This window comes from Hylobates moloch, unplaced genomic scaffold (genome assembly GCF_009828535.3).
Source record: "Hylobates moloch isolate HMO894 unplaced genomic scaffold, HMol_V3 SCAFFOLD_14, whole genome shotgun sequence".
NCBI lineage: Eukaryota > Metazoa > Chordata > Mammalia > Primates > Hylobatidae > Hylobates > Hylobates moloch.
Window position 1 is genome coordinate 42,953,094 of NW_026652289.1, and position 14,364 is coordinate 42,967,457.

Genomic DNA, 14,364 nt, shown 5'->3' on the forward strand with positions numbered 1-14,364 from the left:
AAGACAGGCTAACTAGTTTTGCTTCATGACCTTGGACATCTAGTGGGTGAAAAGTTTAGAATGTTGGGACTTATTTTCACGTACGTTTCCCTACAGTGGAGGATGTTACGATCTTTGTACTGAAATTACAGGAAGTCAGCTCTTTGGTAAAGAACAGTGATTTATATAGATCACATTTTATGGCCTAATTTTTCCATTTCATCCTGGAAACTGTTTTATGAATATATTTTCAGAATCATTTGCAATATGTTTCAGAAATAAAAGAGAAAAAACTTTGATTCAGTGACCAGCATTCGAATCACTGATCAGCCATATAATACTGATTTGACTTTTATCAAACATTTAGCATCATAAACCTCCTTTTATTTATCTATAAAATAGTAATTAATCATAATAGTAATAATAATAATGACTTTCTAAACTTGCTTTAAGATAATGCCTATCAAATCTTTATCACACTTCCAGGCTCATGGTATTCTATATCATTATCGTCTCTTCCTTCTACTTATTTTATTACTCACTGGCAAAGCATAGGGAGCTAGTCAGCTTTTCTGATTCAAAGCCACATAATAAAATGATGAATGCCAAGTCATCATAAACATATTGACTCTAATTTAGTTTCCATTCCTATTGTACTGAAACAATATTGGCTTATGCTAAGTTATCTTCATTTTCCAATAGGCTCATCTCTCACCACAAATAGAATCAGTAAGTCTATGATGAGCTATCACATGACTGAAGATATTTTTCTGGCTTACTAGAACATACTTGAGGGCTGAATTGGACAAACCTGTCTAAAGAAACTAAAAGGACCAAGCAGAGGTAATCACTTCTTTCTCCTGAGGTGTCCATGTCCAGAAACAGAAAATAGTACCTATTGAGATTCCTGGTAAGAACATTTAAGCCCCTTGTAAAGAGTCATCTTGTATCAGATTCTACTTTGGATGCTGGATGTTGGTCTGGTATCATTTTCCACACATCTTGATATCCACTTCTAAACATACCTCTTTGTTTCCATCTTTTTCTCATTACTTGTTTACAACTCCTTTCTGTTACCCATGCACTAGTAAGCTTCTGTTTCTTTATCATCTATCCAGTCAACATAAAAATAAAATTTAATTTTTATTCAGTCAAATATAAGCTGTTTGCCACTTAGCATAATTCAACTGCTTTGCCTTTTGTATCTTGAATTCAGGGTTGCAACCCTACTGCTGATGTTAGAATGTGAGGATGTCAGTGGCTGTACCTTTGACAATAAATGTAGGATATTAGATCTGAAAGGAGATTCCCTAATATTAAAGCCGAAAAATCTGAGAGTAAACAAGTTAAGACAACTCCATAGATTCACAGAGCTTGTCATCCCAGAAATGCTTTGAACGAGAATTGAACTTTAAGCCATATGTCTGTGATCTAAACTATGCTACGGGTCAGGTGTGGTGGCTCACATCTGTAATCCCAGCACTTTGGGAGGCCAAGGCAAGAGGATGCTTGAGCCCAGGAGTTTGAGACCAGCCTGGGCAACATAGTGAGATCCTGTCTCAAAAACAAAAAGAAATAGAAGGGAAAAAAGAAAAAAAAAAAAGAGAGAACTATGCTAGGTACTAACTAAAGTGAGGACTTCATGGAAATTTACAGGACAGCAAAAGCCATGATAGACTACTTCATCTTGGGTACAGTAGAATGTAGCTAGGGTTCTTTACTTCCTTCCTTCCTGAGGGGGCAACTTGGCAATTGGCAAAGATAAAGAAATCAGGTAAAAATGTGGAAATGTTCACAGAAACTTTAAAAGGCACCATCTTTCTTCCAAATCAGTAATCTAAGTTCAGGATCTTTCAAACTAAAAAATGTAAACATTCTATGATGCTTTTTATCCCCATAAGGATCTCTTAGTTCAAATGCCTTGATTTCTTCTTCTGTTCATTAGCCTCCCTCCCTCTCTCCTTCCCTCCCTTCCTTCTCTCCTTTGCCTTCACTATTGTATTTACACTTTTATTTTCCTCTAGCACATCTGGTAGATTAGCTCTCACCAGTAAAATGGCTTTGACCTAAAGGACTAGCTCTTTGGTAAGAGCCATAGGTGTCACAGGGTACTTAATAAAAAGAAATAAGAATTAGACAGAAAGAAGAGAAAGGGGTAACGATGTAAAAATTAATGAAAAGTTATTGAGTTAACTTAGACCACCCATGCCAGGCTGTTTGAAGCCTTCTTAAATGAAAACAACTGCTCCTGTTTGGGAAAACTTCAAAGGTTTTATTTGCCTTCCATTTTTAGAATTAACAACAAAAGACAAGGGCTGGGAAGGGCTGCAGTTGCTACAGAGAGTAGTAAGAGTGAGTTTCTTGATTGAAATCCTTTTCCAGGGGCTGGTAGCCTATTCTATTTTCAGGTATTTATAGTTTCATAGGCAAGAGACCTGCAGTTCATTTGGTTGAGCCTGAGGCAGAGGCGAATGAGATCCCCCATGTTGACTGGCAATGTGTAAATCACTTAACTACACCTAGCAAGCCACTTAGATTCCCTGGGCTCCCATGGAGTCACTTGTAAAATAGGAATTCTTTTAGGTTAACTTTCATGGTTGTTATTAGGTGGTAACATTTTGTAAGCAGCAAATGCAATATGAAGAAAATGCACTTTCACTCCTTGGCATCTGCAATCTTTTTCTCTTTTGAATTCACCATGGGTTACAATGCATTCACCTAAAATGGTATGCATTAATCTTCCCTGAATAGTATTAAAACAATCAAGGGATATTTATGGTCCAAAATGAACCCAAGTCATTCGCATTTTAAAACTGACCCAGAAACACACACAGATATACATGCACTCAACACATACTTTAAGGAACTATAAACAGAAAGAAATTAATAAAACTAAATTAAATTTAATTATACATTTAATGCCTCCCCCCCTTTCAGTTTTTTATGTTGCTGAACTCATAATCAGCATGTGTACACCATTAATTACTCTGCTTTGCTTTTCATCTATTATTCAAAAGGCTAAATAGAATAAAGGAAAAGAACTTGAGCCATGGAGTTAGGCAAAAGTAGATTCAAATGCCAGCACAGTCTCTTAAATATATTCATGACATTTGGCAAACTTCTTAGCCTCTATAAAACTTAATTTCCTTGTTTGTAAAAGGGAATGTTAATGAAAGCATCTACTATGTGGGATTATTTATCGGATTAAGAGAGATAATATTTATAAAATGCTTAGCACAGCATCTAGTTCATGGTAAGGCCCTAATAAATGTTTGCTTTATTATTATCTTATATATAAATTGACATACTTATTATTTTCATGGTAGTATAGTAGTTCAGAAAATTAATAATTTTTTTTACTAATAATTTGAGTTGTTTAAAATTATGTGGAGAAATAAGTACTATTTATATAAATATGTACATATTAAATATTCTTTTCTGTTATGTTTATTGTCTTGAGTAATATTCTGTAAGCTGAAAACATAGAATCAAATGAGAGGTTTTTATGGGCCTTTTTACAAACTGCCAAATTGCTCTCCAGAGAAAAGTAAACCAATTTACCAATAGCTACATGATATTATTAAACCTCTTTCTTCACAGAAACATGAACACTGGGTTTTCACTATTTTAATTTATCTATTATAGAATAATCAGCATAAAATCATACCAAAAAATATTTGATTTTGCTTTTCTTTAACAGCTAGTGAAACAAGGTTTTTGTTTGTTTGTTTTTTGCTATTGTTTTCCCGGCCTAAAATTAGCACTTCTTCTGGCCAATTAGTTCACTTCCCTTGACCAGTTAGGGAGCCATTTAATGTTTTAAAGCAAGATGTGGTACTCATAATCTATAGTGATTCCCAGGCGGAGTTCCATTCCAACATTTCCCTACATGTAGCATTTATTTGACTGCAACTATAGAAAGAAGCTAAGAATATTCTCAGATATTTCATACTATGGGCTAATTTTTAAAAATCTGAATAGAATTAAAACAACAGCAGACAATTAAAGAGAGCTATTACCAGAATAGTCACGTAGCATTAATTTGGAATTGAATGGAAATAGAAAGTTAACTTGAAACCAAAGATTCTACTAAGACTCCATCCTTTGCTTTACTGTAATGGGATCTTTATGGAAACCATTGTCTCCAATCCCAAATTTCCCATTTTGGCCCGTAGACATTAGTAGGGCACTTTCCATCTTCATTCACTTCTCCGTGCCCGTTCTCCTTAACCTCTCCAACACAATCACCCCAACTTTGTACTCTCAGGTAAAAGCCAAAATACCATGAATTCTTGAAGAGAAAGCACCAACTAAATCAGGTTACTTTCTATTAAATCAAGAGGACCTCTCTACATCCAGCTAGACCATAAAAGGGCTTAAAGGACATATAAACTCTTGGTTATTGAGTAATTGTAAGTTATGACAGAGCTCTCATGATTCAAAATGAATAGACAAAAAAAATGAGGAAAAGAAGTTGGAAGAGCAGAAACAGGTAAGAAGCACAACCTAGAGGTGGGGAAACGTCCTGCAAAAGTACAAGGAGGCCGATGCCTTTCCAGAAGCTTGGCAGTGGTGCACTTCAGGGGAATGACTAGCCACAGGACACAGGAGCCTGTATAAAGGTATCTGGAAAGTTGTTTTTCAAAAAGGAATCTATGGAACGATAAATGAAAAGATAACTGATCCAAATGGAAAGTGAGCTGGCAATATTACAAACATGAATAAAAGGAAACTCATGAAAGATGAGGAATAGGTGTAATGAAATCTAAATGTAAAGTCACCAAAATTAAAATATGTTATCAGCAAAGAGTAGAGAGTTCATGCTGCAGAAAATTGAATGTGTGAGGGCAAACTTGAGACACACTTCCAGAATTTGATGAATTGGGGCAAGGAGGTAAAAAAGATTAAAGAAGAAGAGATAACAGATACAGAGGTGAGAAAACAGATACCAAACACTTCAGAGGAAGATAAATGAAGACGTGGGGTAGCATCACTGATCCTTTATAATTGGGACATGTTTCAAGAGAATAGAATGTTCATATTCAAAATCAATTAAAGGAACTAAACCACACACACAAGAGAAAAGAAAGAAGGGAGGAAAGAAATATTTTTGATGTAGTAGAAAAATAATTTTTATGTTAGGGAACAAAGAGAAACTACTACAACTATGAAGGTAGAAAAGACAGGGTGCGGCCAGGTGCAGTGGCCCATGCCTGTAATCCCAGCACTTTGGGAGACTGAGGTGGGTGGACCACTTGAGGTCAAGAGTTCAAAACCAGCATGGCCAACATGGTGAAAACCCGTCTCTATTAAAAATATAAAAATTAGCCGCACATGATGGTGGGCACCTGTAATCCCAGCTACTCAAGAGGCTGAGGCATGAGAATCCCCTGTACCCAGGAGGCAGAGGTTGCAGTGAGCCAAGATTGCACCACTGCACTCCAGCCTAGGTGACAGAGAGAGACCCCCATCTCAAAAAAAAAAGAAAAAGAAAGAAAAAAGAAAGAAAGAAAAAAGAAAAGAAAAAGAAAAAACAGGGTGCATACAAAGAAAGAAAAATTAGGCTGGCTACCGTAAGATTACATACCAGAGTAAATTTGGCCACGTCTACATTGTTTTAATGTGTTACCCATAAAATCTCTAGGCAGGGAAAGTAGAATTCCTAAGTAAAGGGAAGACAAAGATATTCACATATGTATTAATATGCAAAAAACTCCACTGATTTACATTTTAAAAAAGAAAAGCTGTTTTTAAGGTGTTCTCTGAAAAACGTGAGATGAATCAACATTGAGAAAAAAGAATGAGGATATGATTGCATAGAATGGGTAGAGATGAGCAATGCAAGTCATTAAACACAAAGTCGAATTTTAAAATGATCTGAACATGATTATAAGACAATTTAAATGCCATAGGTAATTCTTATTTGGGAAAATTAACATTGGAAAAATAATACTTTTGTTTCAAATAAATAGAACACAGATGATTTTACAGGCAGTATGTACATGTTCAAGGTGCAGAGGTATCCTAGGAAATTTAAAGTGTTCTAGGTCTTAGAACAATAGAGACCAAGCACAGACTTCACTCACTCATAAATATAGGCACAAATTCCTCAATTCACAGTATGTAACATCAGTCTCTACATTAAAATAATATTTCAGATCACGGCCAAATACATTTTCCTTAGAAATGTAAAGATAGCCGAATATTACAAAATCTGTAAGATTTTATTAATTCAAGTAAATACTTATTTTTCTAGATACTAAAGAAGCTCTTGATAAAATTAATTATCCAATCTGGACTTTGTTAAATTAGTAAGCTAAGAAAAAATAGTAATAATGAAGAAGATATCAAATATTAATATCAAACCAAGAGCCATTTCACTTAATTCTTAAATGCTTAGAGTCATTCTCATTTTGAAGTTAGGTTTATGGTGAGGATGCTCATAAACTCCTCAGCCTTAAACATTAGTCTCAAAACTCTAGCCAAGATCATAAGAAAAAGAAGTAAGCAAAGCCGATGGTCAAAAATTATAAATGATACTGTTTTCTATCCAGAAAAACAGAAAAATCCATGGAAATACTTTTAGGTATAACCAGAGAGTTCGGTGAAGTTACAAATAAATATATAAATAACCCAGAAGTTTCCTATATAACTAAAACAAGCACTTAGAAGCAATGTAGTGAAAAATACACTTTTTTTAGATTAACAAAACTTCTTAAAATTTTGAGATTAAAAGTTTATGATGATATATTCAGGAACTACATAAAAAGGATACGAGAAGAATCCCTACAATACTTTACTGATGAACATCAAAGCAGATCTGAATCAGTAAATAAAAATATCAGATTTTATAAAAGTAACATAGACAAGCACTCAATAGACCAAAAATATTATAATTTAATATTACTTGAGTTAAAATCCCAGTGGGTTAGGTTTTGGCAGCTAACAACTCATTATAGAGTGCATCAGTGAAAATGAAGAAGGGAATGCAGCAAAACACATCTTTAAACAAATACTAATGAGGTGGTGTTTGCAACATTATACGTTTAGATTACAAAGCTACAGTATCAAAAACTATGTGCTCTTGGCAGACAGACTAATGGAACAGAGTATAAATCCAACAAATATACCCAGGTACATGCGTGTGTGTGTGTATACTATATAATAAACTGGCATTACTAATCAGTGATAAAAGGTGGATTATTTAAAAATACAAAATGATTCAATAGTAAAAATGGAAAAGAAATTATAATATGTAAATATACTCACTATAAAACTACCTGCCTACCTCGGTTCAATAACAGATAGATAAACAGTGGGTGTGAATTTATCTGTTATTAAACCGAGGTAGACAGGTTTATCCAAGGTAAGAGAAGCAAAGAAAAGAATTGATAAACATAATTACTTGAAAGCAAAAACATTCAATGCCAATAAACCACATAAAAAATGTGAAAGGTAAATGACAATTTGGGGAAAATATTTGCAGCATACAAGACAAACAGAAGTTGAGTACCTTTAACACAGAAATTAAAATTAAATGTAAATATAACTTTTTTTATAAAAGGGATGGTTAACAGAATAATGCACAAAGACATGATTAGGAAATTTATAAAAGAGAATACTCATGATATAGAAGGATTTTTATCTGCATCATAAAACATCAAATTCTAAATTAAAACAGCACCCCATTTTCTCCTAAAAAGGGCAAGAGTTTCAATATAGGAACAACAAGTGTTTATAAAGCTGCAAAAAAGAACTATAGCACATTGTTTTTGAGAGTACTGTATGTCTATTTATCCATAGGTAAAAAATATAACCTAGGAATAAGTTCAAATAACTTATTGTCAGCAGGATGAATATAGTTAATGAGAATATAATATATTCTTGAGAAATGATAGAAGAGTGGATATTCAATGTTCCCACCACAAAAATAACTTTGTGGGGTGATGCATAGGTTAATTACTACACTTAGCCATTCCACAATGTATATGTGCTGCAAGGCATCATATGGTACACAATAGACACATACAATTTTATCTATCAATTTAAAACAATAAATTGATTAAGTTAAAAAAAAGAAAGATAACTTAGGATATTTCACCATAATGTTGACAGTAGTTATCAGGATGCTGAGACAGGGATAGGGGCGCTTTTGTCTGCCTTCCTAATTTCATTTTCTTATTCAAAAGAACAAAATTGTACTTTTACAAATGAAAATCAAGCACCTTTTTAATTAAACATTTTTTTCTAAGATCTATGTAGAATTTTTATTCTTTTAGTGTTGTCCCATCAAACAAACTAGTTTATGTAGACACTAAGGTGAGCCCAGGCTAAAGCAACAGGACTATAATTTCAGAGAACACGGGAGGTATTGAGCCATTGCTGAGGCACGGCTGTGAAGCTCTGAGCTTTAGCTTTCTCTTGTTATTAATGGAGGGACAAATGGAGGTGGGGGGCTCGGCTGAGAAGAGCAAGAGGCAGTGGAGGGATACAAATCGAGATGAACAGTGGCTGACTCGGCAAAACTTAAATGACTCTGCAAAAGACCTGTCACAATGGATAAACGGCTCCTCCTGAAGAAGCAGCTTAGCATTCCTGCAGTGCACACACAATTATTTCCAGGGATAAGATTGAGAGGAAGGAGAAAGGAAGAGGAAAGGAAAGATCAAAAGATGCTTTCATGAGTATGCAGACATTCCTGAAATGAGCAACTGGGAAGAAGAGGACCGCAAAAGGAAACCAACAACAAAGCATGCATGTACTTCATTTTAAGTGTCAGCCACCAGGCAAACACCCGCTATCTCTGCTCTTCCTCTGCTCTTGAAAAATGGTGAGTTGCTCTGTGGATATTGACTACACTCTAATTGTTTTTATGGTAAATGAAGCATGAAACCTATTGTCAGAAAACATGATGTCCACAGTGTGCAGCCACACTTTGTCTTCCTGGCTGATCACTCCCAAGGAGTTAATGCTGTCTGTGGGCCTAGGAGAGGATGCAGTACTACATCCTTGCGTTTTTGTTTGTTTGTTTGAGACAGAGTCTCCCTCTGTCGCCCAGGCTGGAGTGCAGTGGCACGATCTTGGCTCACTGCAACCTCCGCCTCCCGGGTTCAAGACGGGGTTTCACCATGTCGGTCAGGCTGGCCTTGAACTCCTGACCTCGTGATCCACCTGCCTAAGCCTCCCACAGCACTGAGATTACAGGCATGAAGCCACTGCACCCAGCCATTCTTGTATTTCTTTAGGGCAGACCTTTGGAGAAGAGACCCCTCACCCACCTTATTATTCACAATTCCTCCCGTGCAACAGTGCAAATCTTCTTGTAGGATGAGGGAAACCCTGTTACATCAAAGGAAGAGGCAGGAGGGGAGGAGGGCGGTAGAGGTCTCCTCTTTAAAACATACACAGATTTGTGTTGACAAACATTGGTTACACTCTTTGTATTACAATAAGAATCCCGATTCTAAGAAAAGTTCTAGGATTCACTCTGCTGATTATTACATCTCAGGATTTAACTTTATTCTTCAGAAACTAATCAATTGGTTCTCAAAAAGCCTGTTGATGGTTTCAAACCAGTAGATTTTACAAATTGTCTCTCTGTCATCTTTTTGTGACCATAAGCTTATTGGCTGGAACATTTTTGGGGTCAAGAAATGCTCAGGGTGATCTCACTCTCAACCATGCAGTTTTCAGGTCCTTTGGGCAAGAATCGCAATCTGTGTGGTCAACTGCATTGTAAAGAATAGGAAAATATATTACCATACAAATGTCTGGGTGAAATAGGTAGTTTCCCTCCTGCTGGTCTCCACCTAACTCCATGCCTGCCAAACTTAATTCAAATCTATTCAAAGTAGACATATTAATCACATCCTGTGTTCAGGTATCTTGCCCTTAGGGAGCTGCACCAGCCTAGGAAAGGTCAGAGGTCATGAGAGGACCTCTAGCTTCAATCCCCTTGGTCAGGATGCAATTGAAAAACGCATAGTTGGGTGAAATGGTGTGGAAGGGTGGGGGCAAATAATACTATCTCCTTATAATAACCTATATAGCAGCCATTGTATTTGAAGCCTGACATCAAATTCTTTAGACTTGAATTAGAAAAGGCATTTCTTTGATAGATTTCTTTTTGTTCCAGTTTGCAGGCAACTAATCCTCACTGAATTGGATCAAACAGACAGGCACAATCAATTTGACGAGAGCAAGCAATGCCAGTTCTGCTCAATCTTCCCTCAATGAGCAGCAGAGGAGAGAGGGGGAAAAAGAGAAAGAAGGAAAGAAAATCCAGGCATGCCTACACCCAAGATAGCTTAGTACAGGAAAAGATGAAAAGACAAGTTGAAATATATATGCTGGCAGGTGGAAGCGCTTGCTGTCAGAGGGAGAGTCTGAAAACACCACAATGGTACCAAACACATGAAGCCTTCAGACACTGAGGGGTGTTGAAGGGACCGGGGGCAGGCAGAAGCGGTTGTGATGTCAAAATAAATCAGCAGCAGCAGTTCTATGGAAAGATCCCTGCACTTATTTAAGTTTCTATGTCTACGATCTATAGCCCAGTGTGGTGAGCAAGTTAATTACTGCATTTAGGTCATCAAGTCTCAGAAAAACCACGGCCTTCCAAAGCAGTATTAAGGTATACTGCTAGATCTTTCTAGGTTTCACTGGCCATTCAGTAAGTCACACTGCAACAGCTGCCTAACAGGAACAGGAGGAAAATTCAAGAAAATGAGCTAGAAATAAGATGGTCCCAGGATGAATGGCTTTCTCTCTGCCTTTGGACATGAAGTGCACGACCAGATGCCTCCTCATTTACCAGGAGACACTTCCCCAGCAGCTCAATTTCCCCATCCATTCTGACACTCAAAGTGTGGGCAATGACTTAGCTGCCTTTGGCTTCTTGGACTCCCCTCCATCCTCTCTCCTCTCACATGGCCATAATTTCTTCCTCTCTTGCCCACTGAATTTGTTTTGGTCAAGTCTAAAATATTTCTCAACAGGAAAGAACATCAAAAGGGCTCATTTGGATGACAGTTCTCCCTCACTTGGCTCATTAATAATCCCCATGATTCTCAAAAATCCAGCCTTTCCCTTCTATGGCTGGGAGTCCGGTTCTCTGAGCCAATGTGTTAATCATCTTCAGGTGGGGTTCCCTTCATCTTCCAAGAAGGAACAATGGTGTTTGAGAATGGGAAGAGTAAAACATTTCTTGTCTCCAGGTGCCTAGATATTGTCAATGAGATTGCCATTGTTTTTTGCTGAGTAATGGCTCAAAAATATTATCTGTATACATAGAAACACATAACTGGCAAATATAAGTGTATGTAGATATCCCGTGTGTGTCACCAAGCCACATCTTCTTTATCATAAGTAAAATGTGTTACCTAGAAATATGTATAAATACATATAGTTTTATATTTGCATATATGTGTATGAACAGGCAGCATACTCTTTTTCATCAGTAGGAAACGAGATACTGTACCTACCTTTACTTGGCAGTTCTTCCATATTTCCTCGTGTAAAGACCCCTAGGTCCACTCGACTTTCATTACTGAGATATTCAGCAATGGAACCACCAAGATCCAAATTTCTCTGAGCCCTTGGGAGCATCTTACCTTTGGAGATGCTGGTCCAGAGCCTCCTCCTCAGCACTCAGCAGAGTTGCAGCTTGAGCCAGGAGCTGATGGCTGCAGCTGGCAGATTTGAGCTCCAGGATGAGGAGGCCCAAGCAGAACATGGCTCCCATCTCCTCCAGTTCTCTGGTACCAAACTGTAGACCCTGCCAGTTAGACAAAGCATTAACCATGGCAATGTATAATGGCAGCTGAGTGGTGGTGACACTTTGAGATTAGGAAGAAGGACTCCTACACATAGGTCTTTTTCAGACCATGAGAATTAATTGTATTTGTCAGTCACTGTCCATTGCATTCTGTTGTGTGCATTGTGGAGTGGTGGTTCTCGGTCTGTGTGATGCCGACATCCAGGGCTCCCCAGAAGTACCCCCATGACAATAATGAGCTGGTAGGGGTTATAAAGGGAAATGGGGTAGATGGAGATCCAGAAGTCTGTACCCTTCCCACACCACGGTCAAAGCAGCAATGCTTTTATCTGTATTTTTAAAAAGGTTTTTTTTTTTTTCCACTTCTGAAACAAAAGTTCATAAAGAATCTTACTAAGAGATACCTTTTCCTTCCTCTGAATTTTTCAGCCAATGGAGAAAAGTAGGGGAAATATTTCATATATAAATACTGAATACTGAAACTTTAAAAAAAACCCAGCATTCATTTAGAACCCCCTATTCAGCTGTACTCATATATGCATGAAAGCAAAATCATGACATGTACTCTACAGTACAATTCATGAAGAAACAGATAATAGTAACAATTGACCAAACTTAATTGATCACTTACTGCATGCCAGATACCCTTCTGAGCTCTTTGATTTGCATTAACTCAGTGGATCCTTACCAAAGTCCTGTGAGGTAGAGATTGTTCTTTTCTCCATTCCACAGATAAGGAGATGCAGACTTGTGAACACAAGTAACTTATCCAAGGCCTAGCATCTAGTAAGTGCCAGAGGCTAATAAGTAAATTCAGTCTTGACTACTCAACATAAAAAGCTGTAGAGCGACCAGAAGAGACTCCACTGTGGTGAGCTAGAAAGTGTGTGGTCTTTGAAGTTAGATCAGAATTAAGTGTGAATCCTGGTTTCACTAGTTTCTAACTGTGTGGTCTTGGGCTCAGTGAACTCTTTTTGCCTTGATTTTCTCATCTGTAAAATGGAATCATAATTCTCCCCTTCATACCTAAGCATCTGGTGATAAGGAATATTTCACAGTCACAATATTGATCAAAATTAGCTCAATTTATCTTTCTCTCTTCCTGTAAAGATGTTTAATACAACAGAATTCAGTGTGGTCCTGAGGCCTTCCTGTTTATAAAGAACATTTGACCTAGATAAAAAATAATCAATAATGAATCATTTTTTACAAATAGATTTTCACATCCAAATAATAATGATTTATTATGGAGGAGACAGGAATGGGACAATAAGAATGCAGAAGGATTGCACATAAGCACCTCAAGGAGAAACAAAATTCCAAATTGGGAAATCGTAAGCCTCACAAAAGAATTCCTGGCTAAAAGCATTAAAAAGGTAGAAAATCCTCAAGTTTATTTCAGCTGTTTGAAAATTTGATTGCTGCATGTTTCAACACCTGTTTTCCTAAAGAAAGGAGACATTACTTCAGAGTTAAGGGAAGTCAGTTCCTCCTTAAGCAACAGCAGTCAGAAGGGAAAGACAGATGTTGAACAAGTTGTTTTTTTCTTAAAGTCAATAGAAAAGATCACTTTCTAAAGAGAGAGAAATCTCAGAGTCTCTTTTCTAAAGCTCCAAGGTCTGATTCTTTCCCCACCCCTTTTTCCGGGTTACTTTTATAAAATTCTAGAATGGCTGGCTTGGTTGGAAGACAGTGAAGGTCACATCCTCCTGCTCAATCAGCCACCTCACAGGTGGCAAAGAGGAGGCAAGAAGAGGAATGAGAGTAAGACTCTGGCCCTCAGGTGTAGGAGCACTTGCATACACATTTGCAAACCCAGCCTCCAGCAGACACATAACAGGTGCTCTGTAGAGGTTAAAAGAAGGAGTCTTTCGGGAAAATAAACCTCATAGTGTATGCCATACTGGTAGGTTAGGGAGAGTTCTTTCATACCAGTCAACTTCTATACAACAACAGCTAAAATGTAAAAAATTTTGATGCCCCAGATGTTGGCCCACATATTTCAGGTCATGGTTGTCATTGTAACAAGTAGTCCAGAAGACCTTGATTAAAGGAACTTGTACCACTTTATTGGCTGTGGAGACAGGCAAGACCCTTATATTCCATTTTGCCCTTCAATATTAATCTCTCTTTACTACTTTTTTTTTTTCTTTTTACTCTCACACAGTACAAAACATATCTGAGTGTTGTTTTGTTTTTGATTCATTTTGTTTTAGAGAAAGGGTCTTGCTCTGTCACCCAAGCTGGAGTGCAGTGGCACTGTCACAGCTCACTGCAGCCTTGAACCCCTGGGCTAAATATATTTGTTTATGTAGATGACCTCCTCTCACACCCATCACTGGTGTGGAAGAGAACTTTTCAAAGGCAAAGACTGAAGACTATGTTTCTTTCTTTACATCTCTGGCATAGAGCCCATACCTGTCAAATGTCATATCCTCAGTATGTGATAAATGGATAAATAGCGACTCTAAATGAGTGGACATGGAGAGGCATGGATGGATTTTTATCTCTCAGATGCATATTGTATCTGTCAAGTAGAACTTGACTTCTCCAGGTTTGGGTAAGTGAGTGCCTTTAAATCTTGTTCTTCCATTGTCAAATGTTGTGAG

At 37.2% G+C, this 14,364-nt stretch overlaps 1 protein-coding gene across 1 annotated transcript in view; it reads right to left on the reverse strand.

The window, feature by feature from the left end:
• Window positions 1–14,364, reverse strand: part of AGBL1 (AGBL carboxypeptidase 1) — an 825,749-nt gene that overhangs the window by 228,605 nt on the left and 582,780 nt on the right. Inside the window, exon 22 of the mRNA XM_058427563.1 lies at window positions 11,592–11,755. Within this exon, the coding sequence (XP_058283546.1) occupies window positions 11,592–11,755 (164 nt within the window). The remainder of the gene's footprint in view (window positions 1–11,591; window positions 11,756–14,364) is intronic.